This window comes from Penaeus japonicus, unplaced genomic scaffold, assembly GCF_977035675.1.
Source record: "Penaeus japonicus unplaced genomic scaffold, GWHDUDI00000001_assembly GWHDUDI00000019, whole genome shotgun sequence".
Taxonomy (NCBI): Eukaryota; Metazoa; Arthropoda; class Malacostraca; order Decapoda; family Penaeidae; genus Penaeus; species Penaeus japonicus.
In genome coordinates this window covers 21289251-21311750 of record NW_028234421.1, presented here as the reverse complement: position 1 = coordinate 21311750, position 22500 = coordinate 21289251, and the positions used below count along the sequence as shown (strand labels likewise).

At 39.5% G+C, this 22500-nt stretch overlaps 2 protein-coding genes across 2 annotated transcripts in view; one reads left to right on the top strand and one right to left on the bottom strand.

Annotated features, from left to right (window-relative positions):
• The window catches only part of LOC122266258 (uncharacterized), an 88455-nt gene extending 79328 nt beyond the window's left edge, over positions 1-9127 (top strand). The window contains exons 3-6 of the mRNA XM_086547505.1: positions 417-540; positions 1847-1999; positions 2470-2731; positions 3182-9127. Coding sequence (XP_086403631.1) covers positions 417-540; positions 1847-1999; positions 2470-2731; positions 3182-4020 — 1378 coding nt within the window. The 3' untranslated portion in view covers positions 4021-9127. The remainder of the gene's footprint in view (positions 1-416; positions 541-1846; positions 2000-2469; positions 2732-3181) is intronic.
• The window catches only part of LOC122266257 (protein RCC2 homolog), a 19257-nt gene continuing 5356 nt past the window's right edge, over positions 8600-22500 (bottom strand). Inside the window, exons 2-6 of the mRNA XM_043035894.2 lie at positions 21575-21794; positions 17594-17844; positions 14605-14856; positions 13894-14250; positions 8600-13647 (exon numbers count right to left, since the gene is read on the bottom strand). Coding sequence (XP_042891828.1) covers positions 13477-13647; positions 13894-14250; positions 14605-14856; positions 17594-17844; positions 21575-21794 — 1251 coding nt within the window. The 3' untranslated portion in view covers positions 8600-13476. The remainder of the gene's footprint in view (positions 13648-13893; positions 14251-14604; positions 14857-17593; positions 17845-21574; positions 21795-22500) is intronic.

The window sequence follows — 22500 nt, the reverse complement described above, 5'->3', positions numbered from 1 at the left end:
TTATATATGTTTTTGGTTTCCTTCATTGTATATCTATTTTCTTATTTTTCTTCATATTTGATTTATCTTTATCCCCCTCTCTCTTTCTTTATTTGCCTTGTTTGGTTTTCTCTGTCTCTCTCTTTCTTTATTTGCATTGTTTGGTTTTCTCTCTCTCTCTCTCTCTCTCTCTCTCTCTCTCTCTCTCTCTCTCTCTCTCTCTCTCTCTCTCTCTCTCTCTCTCTCTCTCTCTGTCTCTCTCTCTCTCTCTTCCTCTCTCCGTCTCCTTCGCTCTCTCTCTCTCTCTCTCTCTTTCTCTTTTTTCCTGTTTTTCTTTGTTTCTCTCTTTCGCTCGATTTACGAGTTGTAGTCTATTGTTTCATTTACTTATCCCCCCCTCCCCTACTCACCCTACTCACCCCCCCTTCCCCCCGCAGCTACGCCAACCTGATCACCCTCGCCATCAACAGCAGTTCCAAGCGCAAGATGACCTTAGCGGAGATTTACCAGTGGATTATAGACAACTTCCCGTACTACCGCCAGGCGTCGGCGGGGTGGAAGGTGCGTTTGGCTGAGGGACTTCCATGTCGGGTGTTGGGGGGGATTTTGAATTGTTTAGGTACACGTATGTACATGTGTATGTTTATATATATACAGTATATATCACATGTACATATACATATCTCATACACATACATACACACGCACGCTCGCACGCCCTTATTCGCACACACACGCACACACACACACAAACACAAACACACACACATAAACGCGTGCGCGTGAACGCACCACAGCCATAATTCAACATTTTTGCTCTCCTACCAACAACTGTAACAAATACACAGCCGAAGCTATGCAAGTATAAATCAGCTGACATAACACCTGTCTAGTTAATTTAGAAAAATCATAAATACAACCATATGAATTGGTTTCGACTGAATTATTCAATTTTTAAAAAAATGGAGCTTCGTTGTATAATAAGATGAATAACTTTATCTAGAAATGCTATACTCTTTTGTGTACAAAGAAAAGTTTTTTTTTTCAATATTGGAACTTGATTATGAATGAAACAGCTAATCATAAAACCAATATCATTGAATAAAGTACATAATAGCGTTGTATTGTTATTGACTTCTATTTGCCTTAGTTATGCAATTGATCTAATAGAGCAATTCAACACAAACCCATTCATTTAATTATTCATGATTTGATTCATAGAAATAACTTGAAATGGTTGTTTGTCGGATGTTCACCTCCCACACAAGTGATTTACGAGTCATATGTAATTGTGAGTTAGTTACCATCACCCTTCGGCAAGGCTGAGACGAGACGACAGGTGCTCAGTCGACAATTGGAGCCGCGCACACATGTTCAATTTCACACGACGTGCTCCCAGTACCAAACACATGTGCGTGATGGCAAACAAAGATAGAATAGATAATAGTCACCCACTCAAAGCACCTACCCCAAGGAATACATGACATAGGACTCACCCCTAGGAACCCATTACATAAGACCCACTCAAGGAACCTACTACATAAGACTCATCCCTAGGAACCCAATATATAGGACCCACCCCTAGGAACCCAATACGTAAGACCCACTCAAGGAACCCAATACGTAAGACCCACTCAAGGAACCCAATACGTAAGACCCACTCAAGGAACCCAATACGTAAGACCCACTCAAGGAACCCAATACGTAAGACCCACTCAAGGAACCCAATACGTAAGACCCACTCGAGGAACCTACTACAGAGAACCCACCCCGAGGAACCCAATACGTAAGACCCACCCCTAGGAACCTACTACATAGAACCCACCCAAGGAACCCCCTCCCTAGAAAAGACTTTCCTCCCTTGCAGAACTCTGTGCGTCACAACCTGTCCCTGAACAAGTGCTTCAAGAAGGTCCCCCGCACGAAGGACGACCCGGGCAAGGGCTCCTACTGGGCCATCGACGCGTCCTACACCGCCGAGGAGAGTCTCAACAAGAAGAGGAAGCAGTCGTGTCCGAGGGTGAGTAGGGGCAGAGGGGGAAAAAGGGAGGGGGAGGGCGAGAAGGGGAGAAGGGGAGGGGGAGGGCGAGAAGGGGAGAAGGGGAGGGAAGAAGGGGAGACGGGTAGGGGGAGAAGGGGGAGGGGAGAGGGGAGGGGGAGAAGGGGAGGCGGAGGGGGAGGGGCTTGAGTAGGTGTGTGTGTGTCTGCGTTTTTCGGGTGAATGCCAATGCGTTTTAGGTTCGCTACGAGCCTGGAATTCTCCGAGGTGCGTGCGTGTGAGCTGCGATCGTATCTGCAGCGAACTATGTCTGTCAGTGTGTTAGGATCTTGCACTATATCCCTGTCATTTGCAACACTGCCTACAATTCACGACCAGCATTGATAAAGATACGAAATAAGCGTTGGAATAACTGTGTAAGCTTTTAGATTCACATTTTCATTCCATTTCCAGACATTTTTTATCATGTAATTTTTTTCCCTCTCTCGCAGTTCAATCCGTACCTGACGTTCTGCAACAGCAACAGCAATAGCAACGACTCGCTAACGTTGGGCAGCAAGACAGCCTCCGTCCCCGCGTCGTCAGTGAGCGTCTCGACGGCGGCTGCGGCGGCGATGGCAGCGGCGGCGGCGGCGGCTGCGGGTCCCGGGGGCGCCGACCTGCACCGGAGAACCAACACCTCGCTCCTCAGCCCCTGGAACAACACGCTCGACTCGTGGACTCAGTCGCAGATATGGAACGCTGGCGCCGAAGGTGAGGACCGGGGGTTGGGGGAAGGAGGGAGGGAGGAGGGAGGGAGGGAGGAGGGGGTGGGATGGAGGGAAGGAGGGAAGGAGGGGAGGTGGGAGGGAGGGAGAGAGGGAGGGAAGGAGGGAAGAAGGGAGGGAAGGAGGGGGGAAGGGAGGAAGGAGGGAAGAAGGGGAGGTGGTAAGGAGGGAAGGAAGGAGAGAGGGAAGGAAGAAGGGAGGGAGAAAGGGAGGAAGGGAGGAAGAAGGCAGGGAGTAAGGAAGAAGGAAGGAGAGTCGGATCGGGTAAAGTGAAAAAGGGCTAAAGTGATGAACGTGAGAATAAACAGAGAGTAAAGAGGTAATTAGGGAAGAAATCTAAAAGTTGAGAAGTAGAAAGCAATGACGAGGGGAAGAAAGGGGGAATCCTGAAAACAAAGAAATCCGAGGCCACAATTAACAACTTGTGTCTCCCCAGGGCTGGTCCTGGACGGTCGGCCCAACGCAGCGATGGGCGTGAACGTGAACGGGAACGGCCACAGTGCGGGCGTCGTGGGCGCGGGTGACGGCGAGGTGCTCTGGCGGGACCCCGTGGACGGCATCACCATGAAGGACTGCGACCTCAACCTGCTCAACAACCTCACGCCGGAGCTGCTGCGGGAGTACGCCGACTTCCTCACCACGACGGCGAACTCGGCCACGCCGGCGACCTACGCAGGCCAGCCCTGCGCGCCGCACGCCACGCCTGTCAACGGCGCCGTCAACGGCCTGCGCGGCGTCGCCCTCGACCCCGGCCCCGTGCCACTGCCGCCCACGTCCGGGGAGACCATCGAGACGCTCGTGGCGGACCCGCTTCTGGTGTCGAACGCCGTGCCACCCGACGACGTCCTGCGCTCGCCCCAGCAGGTGAGCAGCCCCGCCGAGCTCTCGCTGGACGGCAGCTTCAACCTGGGCGTGCAGGAGGAGTGCGTGGAGCGCGACGCCCCGCCCGTGGCCACCATCAGCGAGTCGGTGAGCGCCGCCGGTCACGGCTCGGGCGGCACCGTCACCATCATGAGGAGAGAGCCCGCCCCGCTGAGCCCTCGGACGCTCTCGGAGCCCCTGGCGCGGCTCCTGGCGCCCCTCACGCCCCCGGGCCAGTCAAGGACGTCGCTGGAGGCGGAGGGCCCCGGCGACGACGACGGGCTGGAGGGGGCGCTGGTGCAGGGCCTCGCCGAGGACATGGAGGCCATACAGGTGGGCCTCATCACGGGCTCCGGCGTCCACTCCGACGACGAGGAGATCACCGACGACTTCAACTGGGACAAGCTGCTCTAGCCGCCGCGGCGCCTCGCCTCGCCGGGCCTCTGCGCAGCCAACGCGCTCGGGAATTGGTACACAAAGGCTGCTCATATATATATATATATATATATATATATACATATATATATATATATATATATATATATATATATATATATATATATACATATGTATTTATATATATGCATGCACACACACATAGTGTATATATGCGTTTGTATATGAAGGAAATGAAGGGGCAAAATTACTTAATAACTGCAGCGAAGTGAACAAACTACGCGACTGATTTTGTACATAGAATAAATTAATATGAAAACGCAATACAGATATTGCAAATCAATGTGGGAGTTCATTCAGCAACGGGGAAAATGATCCAGTCTTTAGTTCAGTTACAAATCTTTCAGTCTGATATATGATATAACCAGATTCATCGTAAATACATCATACGAATTCACCAATAAGCAATAGTATAATTTTCTACTGTATATATTAGAATTCCACCTGTACATACCGATGGAATGTTTAAACAGTAATGTGTTCATACAAGAAATCACGAAAGTTATATATTTATATGAAAGTTGACATAGAACACTGCAATTAGTTTATTAATTTGTACTGTAATTAGTCGTTTTGTATAGTTCGACAGACCATAATAAGAAACAACTCGGGAGGAAATTTGTTTTTTTGAAGAGGAAGAGAGAAAAAAATGCTGCTTTGTTCTTTGAAACCGAAAACGATTTCTTTATTAGGTCTTGTTGTGTGCCTAATATCACCTTGCCTTTGATAGCAGACTCTCAATGGTGACAGTCTGCTTTATTGACTAATACAAGCTCAAGGTATATCGATTGTCAAGATATCTCATTGTGACAAAGACTTCGAAAAGAGTATTTCGTATTGTCTCATTTTGAGGTTCGAACTTTCGTATTGTCTCATTTACGGTTCGAAGTCTTGTACTGTCTCATTTTGCGGTTCGAAATCCCGTACTGTCTCATTTTGAGGTTCGAAGTCTCGTTCTGTCTCATTTTGAGGTTCGAAATCTCGTGCTGTCTCATTTTACGGTTCGAAGTCTCGTTCTGTCTCATTTCGAGGTTTGAAAACGTGATATTGGTGTTCCCTCCATTCCCTCGATGACGTCACAATTCGTAGATGGGGTTCACAACAGTATTATTTGTGTTTAGATGTAGTAGTCTGTGGCCCAGGCATTGTGTTTCTCTGTGTCTTCAACAACGGAATATACTAGTTTTCACGCGTGTGTTCAAAATGTATTACGGATAGCGAGCAGTTCACACTTATCCACCACAATCGCCGCAATTCTTTATAACGATAAAAGTAAGCGTGTGACGACACATTTTCTTTAGTGATGTGACGTATCGCGTGAATGTTGAGGGGGAACTTTGGTAAATTAGGATCTGTCAAGATGTATGTCGATATGACGTTAGTGAATACACATAGAAGTATTATTCATTGTTCAGTATTTGAAAGTGCAGGGAAATTTTGTCATAGACTTGAAGAGTTGTGTTATGTGAAAGCGATTTGAAAAAAGGTACCCCGCGCTTCGATTTATATTTCTTTCATTTCGAAACTATTATGAGCGTCAAGAACACGAAAAAATCCCCTTTTTATCTGCGTTTCAGTTATCTTGAAGAATTGCAGGCAGCAGAGTAGCCAGGGGCGGGGGGAAACAAGGGAAATATGCCCCCCCCCCCCCCCGGGGGATTTGTGATTTGTTAACTTGATATTTAAGGGTGGGCAGTTCACCAATGACTTATGTAAGTCAAAGGTAAAACACAAAAACAAATAAATCAGCCATGATGGATAGAAAGTATAAGCTGGAGGACGTAGAAGCAGTTGTTCAGAAGAAAGCGCTAGTCAATCTTTTTGCATTTCCTTGTACCATGTTTTCCAAATGCTACACGTAACGTTTACAGAAAACTTTTTTCTTTTCTTTTCTTTTCTTTTTTTACCAACGTATAAAAAAGAGAGAAAAAAGTACTACAAAAAATCAAATCCTTGATTTTTTTACAAAAGTTGCTCAAACTTGACTTTTGATGCTTTCCGAACTTGAAACCAAAGATGATGGTGACACGTGTTACACAGATGAATGATGTGACATAACTGACCGTGTATTGTAAATAACAATAATTTCACGAATGAAGAGATGATACTGTGACTCAATACTTTTTTTTCACCAAGATTTTCAATGTACCATTAGCATTTTATTTGAGGTAGGTCTGGAGAAATAAAAGTGTCTCAGTCCTAATCTGATTCATCATTTTAGTTAATTCGTGTGCTATTGTCCGTTTGTCTTGCTAAATTTATCATTATCATAATCATTATAATTGTTATTATAATGATGGTGATATTACTAATGATGGTGATGATGATATAAATAATAATACTGATAATAATTGTCTTTATCATTATTATTTCTGTAATATCACAACTACTTTTATTAATATTGTTATTGTTATTACTATCATTATAATTGCCATCATTATTATCATTGACTTTATCTATTGATATTCAGATTATTACAAATGTTTTAGACCCAAATTTTCTGCATGAATATTTCCTTTTTTTCTACAAAATGGAGACAACGATATTTTGATATCTTTTGTTATCGTTACTGTTTTTATTACTACTACTGGTGATAATAACCTCTTGCCCCTTAAAAATCCAATACCAAGAAGTCATTTTCATGTCTAAATTTTACCTATTTTTACTTAAAACAAGTTTCTGTTACTTTATTGTAAAATTAACTCAACTGTTCTATCCTTTTGAATTATAAATTACTCCCTGAAAATATAATCATACATGACTTGGGCGTTTGTTGGAGACTTCAAAGGTTATCTCAGGTGACATCAACAATACAACAGATATTCAATTAACAAAGGAATGTTACTGTTCAGTTTTATTTATTTTTATCTATGGTCTTTCTGTAGTGTTTGTTGATCAATAAACTTTTATGTGCATTTAATTTCCCATGGTTATGCATGTGAAATACTTGAATAGTCATTATTATGTCGTTAATTGTGAATTGTGTTTATTTCTTTTCTTTGCTTCGTAAAATTGGAATGACTATTATTGGTATGATCAATCATATTATCTCTTTTGTAATTCCGTTCCCTTTTCCGCTCAGATATCTAATTTTTGTTCGTCTTGGCGTGAAAACCTAAATGTGGTATTACAGTGCAAGACTGGTTGTGTTGCAGTGACTTATTTCTTCTCGGCGAAAGTGAGGAGAAAACGCGAAAATGACACCACGGACTTATTTAGCGCTCTCTTTTTTTTGACAGTGGTAACTTCGAAGAAATGGAAGATAGACACGTTGTAGTTGTCAAATTCTAATCTTGGTGTCTTTGCAGAATCGACATCAATTACTTGCAAATGAAATAAAAAAACAAAAAGAAAGAAACACTCGTGTAATAAAGTCGAGTATCAATACATTCTACTCGAAAGCAGATTTCCTGGCGATATCCACAAGTGAACTCTTTTTTGACTCTCTGTGCTTCTAAAAAAAAATAGAGAGAAAAGAATCTTTATCCCTTAACCCCCCCCCCCTTATCCACATCCTGCCACATAACAGGATGCTCACCAGGTATAACAGTATGATAACTTGTAAGGTTTACCAGACTCATGTGCCTAATGTCGTGTGCCTTGTTCTCAATAAACAATATTATGATTGGAAGTTTTGTTTCTTTCTCTAACCATTTGTTTTGCATATTCATGACATTTTATTTGAATGTATATCTTGTAGTAGATGTATTTTTTGCTTTATTGCTTAGTACCCCCTTGATACAATATATCTTACAGTATATCGTCCACTCAAGCATCTTAAGTCTATGAAACCATAAAATTATTTACTGCATTATCAAACTTAAGTTTTGTTAATTGGTTCTTCTAGCCCCTAGTAATTCATTAATACATATAAGACTCTCAAACTACAATAGGGAAAGATTTTTCCATCGTTTGGTCATTATTTTGATCTATACTCAATCTTAAAAGTCTAGCCAGTAATGCTAGTAAAATTTAGAAGGGGTGTATGATTGGTGTTGCAAAGCTTCAATGAGTAAGTGATTGACAAAGGCCACATTTCTTGCAATAATTGCTTCTCTTTTCATCAACTTGTATAACTTTTTTGCCTTTTAATCAAAGTTACTTTACTCTTTTTCCAAAACATTATTATTTTTTTCTTGGCTTTCAATCACATAAACAATGTAAAATATAATCATGCAGCTTATTTCTCTCTAACATAAAATAAGTGTGGATCATTGACATCTCTTGTTTTTTTTAATTATGATATTGGTTAGTAATCAATTAGTTTGTCTTTACACATGTTTCTGAAAGTGAAAATAAATAAAACTAAGCATCGATGTGTGTTCATATTCAGAATTTATGTTTCTATATCAGGTCTAGTGAAAATAAGAATAAAATTAAAAAGAAAGCATGAAAAAAAACAAAAACAAGATGGGGTTATAAGAACATACATTTGGCAAAGACGCATAGAAGAAAAAATAACACAATAATACTCAGTGCATTAACAGCACCATAAACAACACCATAGTCTTCGTACATGGGATAAATGATACAAACATTCAAGATTATGATGCTTATGCAGCCCCAACTTTATTATGTTGGCAATAGCCATATTCCAATAATATTAAGTTTATTTTAACATGACTCTTAAAAAAAGACAAAAAATGAGTATCTTAAACCATTAATACACTAAGTCTAATAGATACAAATTTAATAATTTGGTGCAAAACCTGCCCATAATTTAATTAACTCTGAATATGAGGTACTGCAAAAATATACAGTTTGATACAATGCCAAAAATCATTCCTGTAATACTGATGAAGTGTCCATGAGTTGCACCGTACATGGTATAAAAATAAACAGGCTGTAAAAACTGATCTTACTACTCTAATATCTTCAAGAAATGGCTAATAAAAATTGTACATGCACATTCTATACAGTTAAACCTAAACCTAGACTAGTTATGCGCTAAATCTGCTCTTAGCTCTAACTAGAAATTAATGAGTTTTTTTTACTTCATGTCATGTCATTACACAAATGAACAAACACAATTGAAATGAGAATCGTTCTTCTTGTCGAGATCAAATATCTTTTCAAAAAAGAATAAAACCATCAATAATAATCAAAATAATTCTTAAAAGAAATTGTATTTTCGTGGAATGTTTACCACCAGGTGTAATATTTTTTTTCTGAACCAAACTATTACTTTCCCTTAAATTCATCCAAAAAATGCGAGTCTATTTCTCGTAAAAAAATCTAATACAAAATGCCAATGTACACTCTCCTTTTGAAAATCCGAAAAAATTGAAATTAAGGCATGAATTACTTTGAGGTCACTGGAACAATATAAATATTGCTGAGAACACAATATGTCTTCCCGACATGTGTATCGATGAGGATTACTTTTTTGTATTTTGTAATTTTCACTCTTTTAAACTATAGGTTGCATGAGTTATACCAAAGTGGATGTAACAAGACAATGATGGAAGTCCTTTGAAGAAAGTTTAGGATGGGACCTCTCACCAGTACATATCTTCTAGAACATTCCAGAGTGATCTAGCTCAGAGCAATGCTATTTGCTCAACCCCTTAAAAAGCCTAGCCATACACTGAAGACTGATTTGGTCAACCCTGTAAAATTATGACAAAGAGTTAATATTCTATTTGTTCACAAAGCTGTTTGAACTATTCTACTTTTTTTTTTTTTTTTTACAACTGCATCATTTTTTTTGCTTTGTTTTATTTATTAAGTTATTAAGCCTCACATACCCGTTCAAAAATAGGTTCAATAATGTTAAATGTCCTAATTCGAACACATAGTTATATAAACCAGCATTCCTTCAACAAAGTATGCCTACAGACAAGAAAATTGGTCACATTTAAGCTTACCTCTTTAATCACACAATGTGCACACTGACACACGCACGTACATACACACACCTCTGTATAGCCTTTGAACTAAACATAATAAAAAGGAAACAAAATTAAATAAATAAAGAAATCACGAGGCAAAGTGCAACTGCCGTGAAAGATGGCTCTGTTGTCTAGTTATTTGCACAAAATTAAACAGCTTAAACTAAAGAGGCACACACTCTCTCTCTTGTTGGTTCATTGTCCTGAGCTAAATTGAAGAGTCGCCTTCAGAAAATTCTTGTGTGTAAAACCAGAGAAGTTACATCAAGTAATAGAGCAACATACCTAAGTATGCATGCCTTTGTTAAAATGAAGCAGCATTTTTTTTTTCTTGTAAATCTGTATCATTAAAGAGCAAGAGATTACAGCAAAATTTCTTTTTAAATTACACTTTCTTTTTTCTCTCAAGATTACAAGTACTTCTGAAAAAGTTTAAATTTCCTATATAACCCTTGAAAAAGTACCTGAAACCAAACTACACACTCATCTTTCCTTACATATATGAGCATGAATAGTTTTTAGCACACACAAACTATCACAAGATGACCTATGATACTGGAAAAACGTGAGACAGTCAGTGTGTCGTTATGAAAAGTCAGGGAAACCCATTCGGATTTTTGAGAGCAGTCTTAACCAGGGGAACTGATTAAGGGGGACGTGGGAAAGAATAGAAAAGAAAAGCACATACTATGAACTAAAAAAGGCTGGATATTAGGTATGGCAGCAGTCACTGCTGTGTTGCTCCTTTTTGAGTAAGGTATCTTACAACATTCTAAAGCTTGTAGAAAAGAAACCTTGCCTGGATAATCTATCCTATTCAGGATCAACAAGGTTCCGAGTAATATTTGTACATCTCTCCCCTGTCCAAACATCACACAACTGATGTTGCATACACAAAGAGCAGTCTCCTCTACCAATGGCAATCATAAAGTCTATAATACATGTGTTAAGAAACAATGTTTTTTTTTTTTTAATTCTCTCACAAGATGATGAAATGCTTGGCAGGTAAACTACTAGTCCAGTGTTTCGCAAGTGATGAATATAGGCTCTGGAAATTTGATACAAAAACTTCAGTGCTTGATACAGTTAGGTAATACTGGTAGAAAAAGCCGGAAGGTTAGTTGGTGTGTTGCTTCTCTCTCACATTGGTTCAACAAGATCAATGAAACTCCCAGAAGTGCTGGTTCGTGGCAGTGTGTGTCATCTTTGATTGTTGAGAAAGGAAACCATTATTCTTTTGGACAAATTTTTGGGTTTGGAGGATGCTGGATTAAATTCTTTTTGTCTTTCCTACTATCTTAAATTCTCATTCTCTCTCTCGAAAATGACCAAGAGTCAAGAACTTAAGTGTTAATGGTCAGGTACGCAAGAAATTCTGGCTTAACTAGCGGATATTTGCACAACATTCCTGAGTCCAAAAAAATTGGAAAAATTCCCTCATTGCGGCTTAAGCTAGTGACTCAAGTGGGTTGCTAGGCTTGCTTTATGCTCAAGTGGCATGCTATTTCTTTTTCTTTCTACTTCATTCTATCATCCCATTAGAAGTCCTTCGCTAACTGAATGCCAATCAAAACTGACGTGAACCTCATTTGAATTGTGCGGCTTTTCTAGATGTAAAAAGGGCCTGAAATCTCTAAATTTCACATTATCAACTATAATTACTAAAAAAAATGACAGCATCTTCACAAAACTGGTATTATGATGCAGAATTCTAACAGTTCTATCATATGAGGTGTATAACCTTTTCTTTTTTCTTTTTAATACCATGGAGTGTGTTACTTTACGAGGTCCAATGATAAATAGAGACTACATCCAAATTCTCCGTCCACCATCCTCTCTCCCCTCTGGAAAATTACAAAAATTCACTTGATGCACATTCATAAAGAGAAAAGGTGTGTATAAACTTACTATTCATTATTTACTAAACAATTGCCAAGTTGCATCACAGTTTGTTTTTTTTCTCTCTCTTTTTATCTCAATCATTACAAAAATTTATAGGCATATATATATAAAATAAAAGAGAAGTTCAGATAAGAAGGAAAATGAGGTAAGCACCATCAGGAGAACACGAGCATTTGCATAAACAAAAGGACTTTTTTGCTTCCCTCTCCTGACGCATCATGTGTTTAATGGGTAGTTATAGTAATCCACAAAGGACGTGCTCGCGAGAGGGAACAAGAAACAGGACAAGAGTCATGTATCCCAAAACCCCAGTGGAAACATGATGAAATGTGTGTGTGGGGGGGAGAAAGGCTATGCTCGCCGCCTGCATGGGAAATAAGGAATCTTATCTTTGTGACCAGAATATTGTGTTTTTGAAAATGGCTTCATCTTCATTAGCCATAAATACTGAAGGCATTTGACAGATCAAGAGGAACATGGGGAAATTAATGGAAGATCTGCGACCAAAATGACACATGAAAACCTCCATGTAGAAAAGAAATCAACACTATTCTTAGAAAATATGAAAATATCTTAATGGTATACAAATAAAACAAAGAAAAACCTAACTGTCAAACTCTGCTCTATTCTCAAAGCTATTTGCTTTCACTGTCAACAGAACAAACAAATTAAGGAAAGGCAAACTGAAACACAACCATTCCATCTCTTAACTGCCAACAAATGACTCTCAACAAGTTCAAGCAGGGCATTGCGCAAGTTGCTCTGGCTATTCCACAAGGTCTGAACTAGGGTAGACCCCAGCCCATGTCTCACACCACCATACTAAATACCTCTTATGACTGACATGGGTTCCTTATACCTCTCAAATACTCACTAAGATTTGCAGAATTGAGGACTAACTTAACAGAAAAATGGTGAAAAAGTTGCTTAATAAAAAGTTAATAACTAATAAATAAGAGATCCTGCTCGAGACAAAATTTAAAAAATACTGAAAAAACAGATGATGCATGTAACTGGAAAGCAATGAAATCCATCAGCCACCCATGGAATAGCAAGGTACTGTCTTCCTTATCAATATATGTATATATAGTTGTAAATGACAGAATGCAACCTAACTCTACTGTAAAAACCTCAGCCTAGCATGAGGTAGAAGGGGTAGCTACCCAAAACTACTCAGGGGACTCTTCTCAAACGACACAATGCCGCATCCCAGGGAGAGATGGACTGCCAGGCCAAAGACTGAGTCACTAAGACTATCATTGCAGGCCTGCTCTCGTCACTCTCCTTTAGCCAAACTCATTACCATCCTTGTTTACAAAACTGCCATGTTGCCTCTCCTTTTATGTTTGTACCAACAACTGTGTTTTACACTGTTGTATTTTCTAATATTATCTTTTAAAATACATTCTAAATACTTCTCAAAAGGAACATAATAAAAAAAATAAATAAAAAAAAAAGGTCAAAACCTGGCTGATATATAGATATATATATGCGTACTTGTACATCTATACATGTTTGCAACAGTGGTCCTTCTGGAGTGTCCTTCTAACTGTTAAAAAAAAAAAAAGACAAAACAAAAAGATAATAATCATAATAAAAACACACACAAAAAGAAAACTCCTTAAAGGGGAATCTCTTTCAACTTCTCGAGGATCTCCTTGTCCTTATCTGTCTCGTCACGGACAACCATGATGGTGTGGCCCATCCCGCATGACACCTGGCTCACGTGGGCTCCTTCCAGGGCCTTCACCTCTTTTGGCTGTGTGCTGGACTTCACGTTCTCACCAAGACCCTGGGTAATAGAGAGCAAGAGAGAGGAGTCAGAATTAGATTTCAATAAAAGTGGGTTAATTCAAATGGCAAGATAAGGAAAACAAAGAAACAGAATGTGGAGGATACTGATAAATGGGGGGAAAAAAAGTAGCAATGTTGAGAAAATATGTGTGAGAAAGAAAAAGAAAGGACAAGGCAAAAGAAAATTTAAGATATAAACAACAATCAAAATACTATCAATAAAACAGGAAAAGGGAAAACTCACCAGCTCTCCATAGGTGGGTGAGGGGCCCCATGCTATGACGCTCTCATCAGCAGCAACCACAATGGAGGTGATGGAGCAGCCAACAGAGCGCACGTCCCAGCCGCAGAGGTCTTGCAGGGGCTTGGGGTACATGTTGGCCTCCCCAGTGCGCTTGGTCTGTCCCCAGAGGAAGATGCCCATTGCACTCACGGCTATGGTAAAGGTGGAGCCACAGTAGATCTTCTCCACCCCACGGTTGTGGCCATCAAAGAACTTGATCAGCCTCGGGATGTACTCGTCCTTGGGCTCCGCATGGCCCAGTCGACCATAGCCCCCAAAGCCCCACGAAAAGGCTCTCTTCCTGGCATCAAGTGCAACCTGGAATGCCAGAGGTGTGGTGTGTGAGAGATGTCTTTTTGCTGTGCCTCTTGAGTGATGCACATGTGGGAATGGGAAGAGACAAGATGTTTTTGAGGCTTCTTTAAGAAGTAAGACTTATGAGAGAAAAGTTAAGTTATGCTATGTTATATATCAATAATTTTAACATAAACTGGATAACTATACATAAAGAAAGAATTACTTCCAACATCTCCCATGAGACATCATTATTAAAAAAAACTTTGCATAAATATCCCTAAAATAATCCAATCAATATTTTCCTCTGAGACCTTACACACAAGATAACTGAATAAACAAGAACTGAAGGCAGATGTGCTTCAAAATAGGACTTACAGTGTGGTTGGTTCCACAAGCAATGTCCACAATCTGGACATCTGTGACGGGAGTAGGATGCCCATCTTTACTGCGTTCCACAAAGATGGGAACTCTTCTGGGCACTCGCTCATGTTGGTAAGATAACTTGTTGCTGGTAATAAAGAATTTACCGTCAGTGTTGTGACCCAACTGCCCATACTCGGGTAACCCAAAGGAATACAAGTAGCCTTTCCTGTCAACAATCATGCTGAATTCTGCACCGCAAGCAACCTGCAAAAGATTGAATAGTAAGTGAAATGGGGCAAAGTATATGGCCATTTTGGGATGGTTCCTGCAAGGCGTGTTACCACCTCTTCTGTCAAGCAAACACATTTGAGATCACAAATGAGCATTTAACAAATGGTACTGAATTTCTATCTTCACATTTCAAAACTGTACCATCTATAAGCAAGATGATTAAATTATAAAGCAAGTACAATTAGTTTAAAACCTACAGATGAAATGGTATTAGGACTTAACTCCTGATTTTCCATATTTTCAAAATATTGGTGAGTTCATGCTGTATATTGTTTATTGCAAAGGTGTTCCATATATACAAGTTTATAGAAGAAACCATACAGTGAATTTTGGAAATTTCTATTAACCCATTCATACCGGGGCCGTTCCGGCTTTGCGCGGTCGCAATACCAGGGTTCTCGAACGCATAAGCCTAACGCCTCGAGATTCTCGGGCGCACAAGCCGCGAGCCAGGGCGTCTGACGCGAAAACCACAATACGTGCTATCACGTCAACCGACGTGAATGGGTTAAGTGCTGCATCTTGAAGTGCAGCCAGAATTAATTTTAAATATACAATTAGCAGTGTATTTTCCAACCCATTCACACTGGGGTTTATATTTGCTTAATGTTGCTCCTGCCAGCTAGATAAGAAGCACGAAATCTTTCCCAGTGTGATGTGCCTCTATATGTGCTTCTCACCCGCCTTGTATTTTACATTAGTTTAACATGAAAAAAATGTGTCAATACATACAGAACTCCTATGATTATATACATATGTAACAATGTAAAATGTTTGTTTTGAGGGATAGATCGTGGCACGATAGGCCATCAAACAGCATGAAAGGGTTAAAACAAAACTGAATCAATAATCTGAATATTTATCAAGTCAGTAGCTAGCTCTTAGGGCTTTTCTGTTAAGATATTCTAGTATATCAAGGTTTCTACCTTCAGTGATATAAACAAATTCACATAAATTGTCAAAGAAGAATGAAATCCAAATGTCTGTGATAATATGGTATGTCCTGCAATCATATTGTTATCGAAGTGTTTTTTTATTTGGACCAACAGTGCTAAATATACAGTAAGTATTGGAAAATTCAGATTTTTTCTTTTTTTTTACTTATTCTTCCATGACTTGACCTAAGCACTATACTGCATTAAACAGTTATATAAGATATAGTAAAATGTGCATATAGGAAAATAAAAATAAAATGTAATATGTTGAGTCCCATTAGATCCCTTTTCTGACAATAATATCAAAATTAATAATCAATTCCAGTTGCATTGTATAGCGAGTAGTCTTCTCTGACACAGTGTTTTTATGAGTTCCTTTCTATATGTGATTCTCTTTCAATTCATATATCTAGATATTTGTTAACTGCTATCAGTTTCAAGATTTAATTTCACCATAAGAACTATAAAGTTCTTATGTTCCTGTTCATCACAGGATCTCCTCATAAACTAAAGCTTTTCCAAACACCTTCTTAATCATATAAAGTATAGCAATTCTTTTATCATAACAATTGTGTTATAATTATCTTTGCTAAGATGATTATGCATTTCCTAGTGCTAATCAGTTTGTCAGTGGCATTGTGTGCAAAGTAGCCAGGAGATTTAACTGTCAAATCCAAAATAAGCTTAAACCTTCAAGTACACAAAATGGCATGTTTGCAGACCTCACCTAGCGCTCAAACAAAGGAGGTAGCTATTAAAAAAGATTACAGAGTGAAAAACAAGTATCATAGAAAAGTAACGGTTAGTCTCATGTGGCATGTTCGACACAGACAGCTGGTTGCTCTAGTTCAGGAGAGAAAAACATCACTCACACTCTATACACGTTTCGGCTACGTACAATGATTCAAAATAAATGTCATCAATATACTCATCACTCCTTGTTAATGGCATGTCAACCACTGACAACCAAGTACTGAGATTGCAAGAGTATGCCTCAATGCCTTTATTTGATCTGTGTCATTGTGGGTAACCACAAGAGGGATATTTACCAACTAAAACTCAAACTGAAGATTGGAATAATCACAATAATTAAAATACTGATGCCAAGGAACATGTACTGTTCCTTAATGTTTATTCTTAATATCATTTATATATATGCGAGAGAGAGAGAGAGAGAGAGAGAGAGAGAGAGAGAGAGAGAGAGAGAGAGAGAGAGAGAGAGAGAGAGAGAGAGAGAGAGAGAGAGAGAGAGAGAGAGAGAGAGAGAGAGAGAGAGAGAGAGAGAGAGAGAGAGAGAGAGAGAGAGAGAGAGAGAGAAAGAGAGAGAGAGAGAGAGAGAGAGAGAGAGAGAGAGAAAGAGAGAGAGAGAGAGAGAGAGAGAAGAGAGAGAGAGAGAGAGAGAAGAGAGAGAGAGAGAGAGAGAGAGAGAGAGAGAGAGAGAGAGAGAGAGAGAGAGAGAGAGAGAGAGAGAGAGAGAGAGAGAGAGAGAGAAAGAGAGAGAGAGAAAGAGAGAGAGAGAAAGAGAGAGAGAGAAAGAGAGAGAGAGAAAGAGAGAAAGAGAGAAAGAGAGAAAGAGAGAGAGAGAAAGAGAGCGAGAGAAAGAGAGAGAGAGAGAGGACACCTAATATTAACTTTCCTCTGTTGGTGAGAAAGGCGGGAGTTTTCAACAAAAATGAAAAGGTACAGTGACCTGTGCATAAAATAAATAAATCCAGCAGTACAGTTAGTGCTTGACCTGCACACATCAACCTGACCAACCAAAAAGGACACTTTACCTTCTGGACTTTGGACTCCTTGAAGTCAATTCTGCAAGGTGTGTGTATAACAGCTGTGGTTGTGCCTGTTCCACACTGGCCTGATTTGTTGTCTCCACAGGCAAATACGCTACCGCGGTCAGTAAGGAGGAGAGTGTGGTTGCGACCCACTGCAGCCGACACCACTGTGAACTCTGACATTGTGTCCATGGCCACGACACCAGTTCTGTTCTCTGTATCACCCACACCCAGCTGGCCCTTCTCGTTGCGGCCTGCAAGGGAAGAATTTGGAGGTGAAGAAGCAGCACGGAGTAAGGTGACAGGAGAACATATGCACTACGGCACAGGGATTTACTTGTGAAAAATTGTCATGGCCAATGGAATATATGTAAAAAAATATTACAGCCTGTGATAAAAAGGCCTATTGGGTATGAAAAAATATTATAGCCTGTGGAAAAGAAAGAAAGAAAGAAAAAAATCTGATTAAGAATATTTCATATCTGGCAAGGTAGGCATTTTGAGTGGAGGAAATGGGAAAACCTAAAGCAAAGAAACTTTAATATGATGAACGATAACATCTATGAGAGAAAAATCTTAGGTATGAAGAGATATATCTGTGCTTCTGTATATGATGCAATAAATTGAGAGTAAACACTCCATTTCTATAAATTCAATTCCATAACACATGGCCAAGTGCACATAACATATCCTAGGTTACATAGCTTTACAGTATCACTGATGGTATTTATGTGATTAACCCTTTAACAACAGAGTGGTTTTCACTCTGCCCGATCCTAACACCAGTTTTTTCAAGTGCGCAGGCCTAACACCTTTGGCTATTTGCCTGCTCTGGCTGCGGCCACCCTCTGCACATGATTACCCAGCATGCCGGTCATATAAAAAGCCATGACATAATATGGTGTCCCCGGCAATAAGTGGTGCCACTACATGACGTGATATCACATCACCTGGTGTTAACAAGCTAGGATAAATGATTTAACAGTTTAACATACACAAGGAAAAAGGAAATCTTCAATAAAATATCATTACACTTTACCAAACATACAATTTCCAAGAAATGAAGAAGAAGAAGGAGAAGAAGAAGGAAAAGAAGAAGAAGAAGAAGAAGAAGAAAAAAAAGAAGGTATTAGCTCAATTGCTCGAATCTCTCTAAACATAAAATTACTTGATAATGATTTGATGATTTCTTCTTACATTGAAACATGGTTACCAATTAGGCTATTCAATTGCTTTGGGAATACCGAGCCCAAATATGTGACTCAATTGCACAGATGGGCCCATTTGTTTATTTCACTTTAATTTTTCCTCAGTTCAGTTCAGTTCAGACAGATTTGTAAAGACATTGCTTCGCCCAGGCTATATGCACAAGGCGGCCCGGCCTCTGTCAGCTATGAGTGCTGACTCATCTTATCTAATCTTATACCATGTTGCCTAGCTTATAAAGGTTTATTCTTCCCACAATAATGATAATAGCTGCAATTATATCAATGATGATGAGGAAGATGAAAATAAAAATAATGATGATAATGATTATAACTATACTAATCATATTGCTGCTGGTTATATCAACTGATTTTGGATTACACAATGTAGGTCCACAGCTGACCCAGCATTTGACCACCTCTCTTTCCACTGATTACTTTACAGTTGTTTCTTGTTCAGTTGCTTTCCGATTTTGTAATCACTTTTTTTTTTTTTTTTTATCATTAACCCATTGCAGACAGAGATAAATTTGCTTGCCCAGCCTCCAGGATAAGTTTTATTTTAGAGAGAGACCGCTTGAAGCAATATAATTTGAAGCATTCCAATCTCTTTCAGTCATTCATTGTAAAACTAGAGCGTTTTTTCCGTTTTATTTTTTTTGTGTGTTTTATTGAGTTTAGAGACTTATATGTGCCATATGACAGGCTCTATCAGTGCTGCAATTGACTAAAATTGTAGTATATTATCCATATTAGCTAATTATTTTCTTTATACTCAATGTGATAGAAGTATTGCTCTTTTATGGGAGGACAAAATGCAACTTTATTTTTTCGTATTTTTGTGCTGTCATGAACGAATACGAAACATATAACCACCTACAATAAAGATAAATAGAAGAGGTAAGGAAGAGGAATGAAACCTGTGCTTGTGACTGTGAGTGCCACAGTGAAAGGCATCCATATTGGCCCAGGAACACATTTTAGACACTGGGTATGGATTGAGTCACCTTCCTCTTCTCGTTCTGCCTGCACATCCTTCATCGGCGGTACTTTAGAGCAAGGGTTCATCAACTTAGTGTGTGCCATCGCTCTATAGAGACAGTGCTTGCTAGAGACCGTGGATGGGTGCCATTCAAGGCTCTCTCACCTGCTGGTGCTAGGAAAAAGTGGTGCCATCTAGGTTTTGGACGTTAAGCTTGCACGATATTACGGTAATTATAGTAATTAGGACTGCAGTAGCCATCATCACTCATTCCTTTTTCATAGCAAAATAAAATAGCACAATGATCCAAAATCCCCGAACGTCGTGTACGTCATGACGCCCGTCGTCAGGCCAAAGCTCCTACGTCATGTATGTCATGACACCCGTACGCAATGGGTTAAGTCTCTTGTACACTATATTGATCAATGTCCATTCCCACTCATCCTCCATAAAGGCAGGGGTGAGAAACAGTGATATTTTGAGAGTAACATTAATATTAGCACGTCTACTCTGTTCTGGTACTTTGGCTGTAACTATATTCTATAATCAAATTTAACTTCCAGAATATCCTGAGGTGCTAGAGAACTATAAATGAAAGTCATGTAACAGGGAAAAACAAACAATAAAGTGGACTGAGCTTTCAACACCTTTTGTTATTGCTTTTGCTGATGACTAAGGATATAAATAAACATATACATACATCTTTATCAGTTTGGAATGCAGTATATTTAACGTCTGCATTACTTCAATCAAGGCGATTAGTAACTTCCAGTTTCTAGCCGAGTCACATGAACGGATCACCTTTTAAGAACCAGCAGAAATGAATGGGCTAATCAAGCCAATTCCTTATCCATGTTTGGATTTTTACATATTTGATCTTCATAAATTATACACATACATGCAAAATTTATGGTTTTGCAAGATTTTGGTATTTTCTTTCATATACAAGGAGGTAAATTCTTTAATTTGATGCTCAACTATTCATTAAGTCTTTTACACATCTAACTGTTCATTAAGACTTTCACACATCAGCACGAGACATATATTTCAGTGCACAAAATTGAAATCTTTAAATAATAAATACCAAAGATGTTCCCTGGTAAAAGTAGAAAATTCAGGCCAATTGGCAGGTGGAAGGTAAGGACAGGTTGGGGAATCACAGTCTTAACCCATTCACGCCGGGGCCATTCCGGCTTTGCACGGTCGCTATACCGAGGTTTTCGAACGCATCATCCGAACGCTTCGAGATTCTCGGGCGCACGGGCAGCGAGCCTGGGCTGCCCGCTCGCTCACCCCGAGCGCCGGCCTTGGCCAGATATCTCGTCGGTGGCGTCGGACGCGAAAACCACGAAACGTGTCAGCACGTCATCTGGCGTGAGTGGGTTAAGGGTTGAGAAATTATCCTCCTTCATACTCATTTCTTGAATATTCACAATCACCTCATACACTGGATTGAAATGTAGAATGGCCTTAAATGAAAGTATACTTAGAAGAAAAATTATGCATATTAATAATATAAAATAAAATAATCAGTAAGAATATTTGGGTGATATTGTACAGCGCATTAAAGAAAGAAAGAAAGAAAGAAAGAAAAAGAAAGAGGGAAAGGAGAGAGAGAGAAGAAAGATAGAAAGAAAGAAAGAAAGAATCCCACTATAACTCATATAAAGTATTCCTTCCCATGGACTGAGGATACAAGTAGTGGTCTAGCATGGTAATGCATAATCCACATCACCATCAATCTGAAGTAACATTCAGTACATGCAGACACACAGATAAACACAAACACACACTTACCGAGTGCCATGACTTTGCCCTCCTCTGTCAAGATGATGGAGTGAGCAGCCGAGCAGTGTGATGTCACAAAAGCCACCCGAATGCCCTTCAGGGAGGCAATACGCCGTGGAATATAGTGGATCATTGATGGAATGCTCTTGAGGTTGCGTCTGCCGATGAATTCCCATTGTGCGCACCCGAAATACACAAGAGTGCCGCGTTCTTCAGGTAGGGATAGTCTCTGTGAAAGGATTCATTTGGTATCAGATTGTGGTGTGATGTAAAGTCGGTACATGAAATAAAGAAGTCAAATTTGAAACTAATCTATGAAAGAATAATAGATAACACTTTGTAAAAATATACATAATAAAACAAGCACAAAAAATAGTAAAAATAATACATTGTAGACAAACCTTCTTAACCCATTGCAGATGGGGATAAATTTGCTTGCCCAGCCTCCAGGATAAGTTTTATTTTAAAGAGAGACTGCTTGAAGCATTATAATTTGAATATTCCCACTCTCTTTCAATCATTCATTGTAATACTAGAGCGGTTTTTGTGTTTTGTTTTTTTGTGTGTTTTATTGAGTTTAGAGACTTATATGTGCCATATGACAGGCTCTACCAGTGCTGCAGTAGACTAAAATTGTAGTATATTATCCATATTAGCTCATTATTTTCTTTATACTCAGTGTGATAGAAGTATTGCTGTTTTATGGGAGGATAAAAGGCAACTATATTTTTTTCGTATTTTTGTGCTGTCATGAACGAATACGAAACATATAACCACCTACAATAAAGATAACAAGAAGAGGTAGGGAAGAGGAATGAAACCTGTGCTTGTGACTGTGAGTGCCACAGTGAAAGGCATCCATATTGGCACAAGAGTACATTTTAGACACTGGGTATGGATTGAGTCACCTTCCTCTTCCAGTTCTGACTGCACAT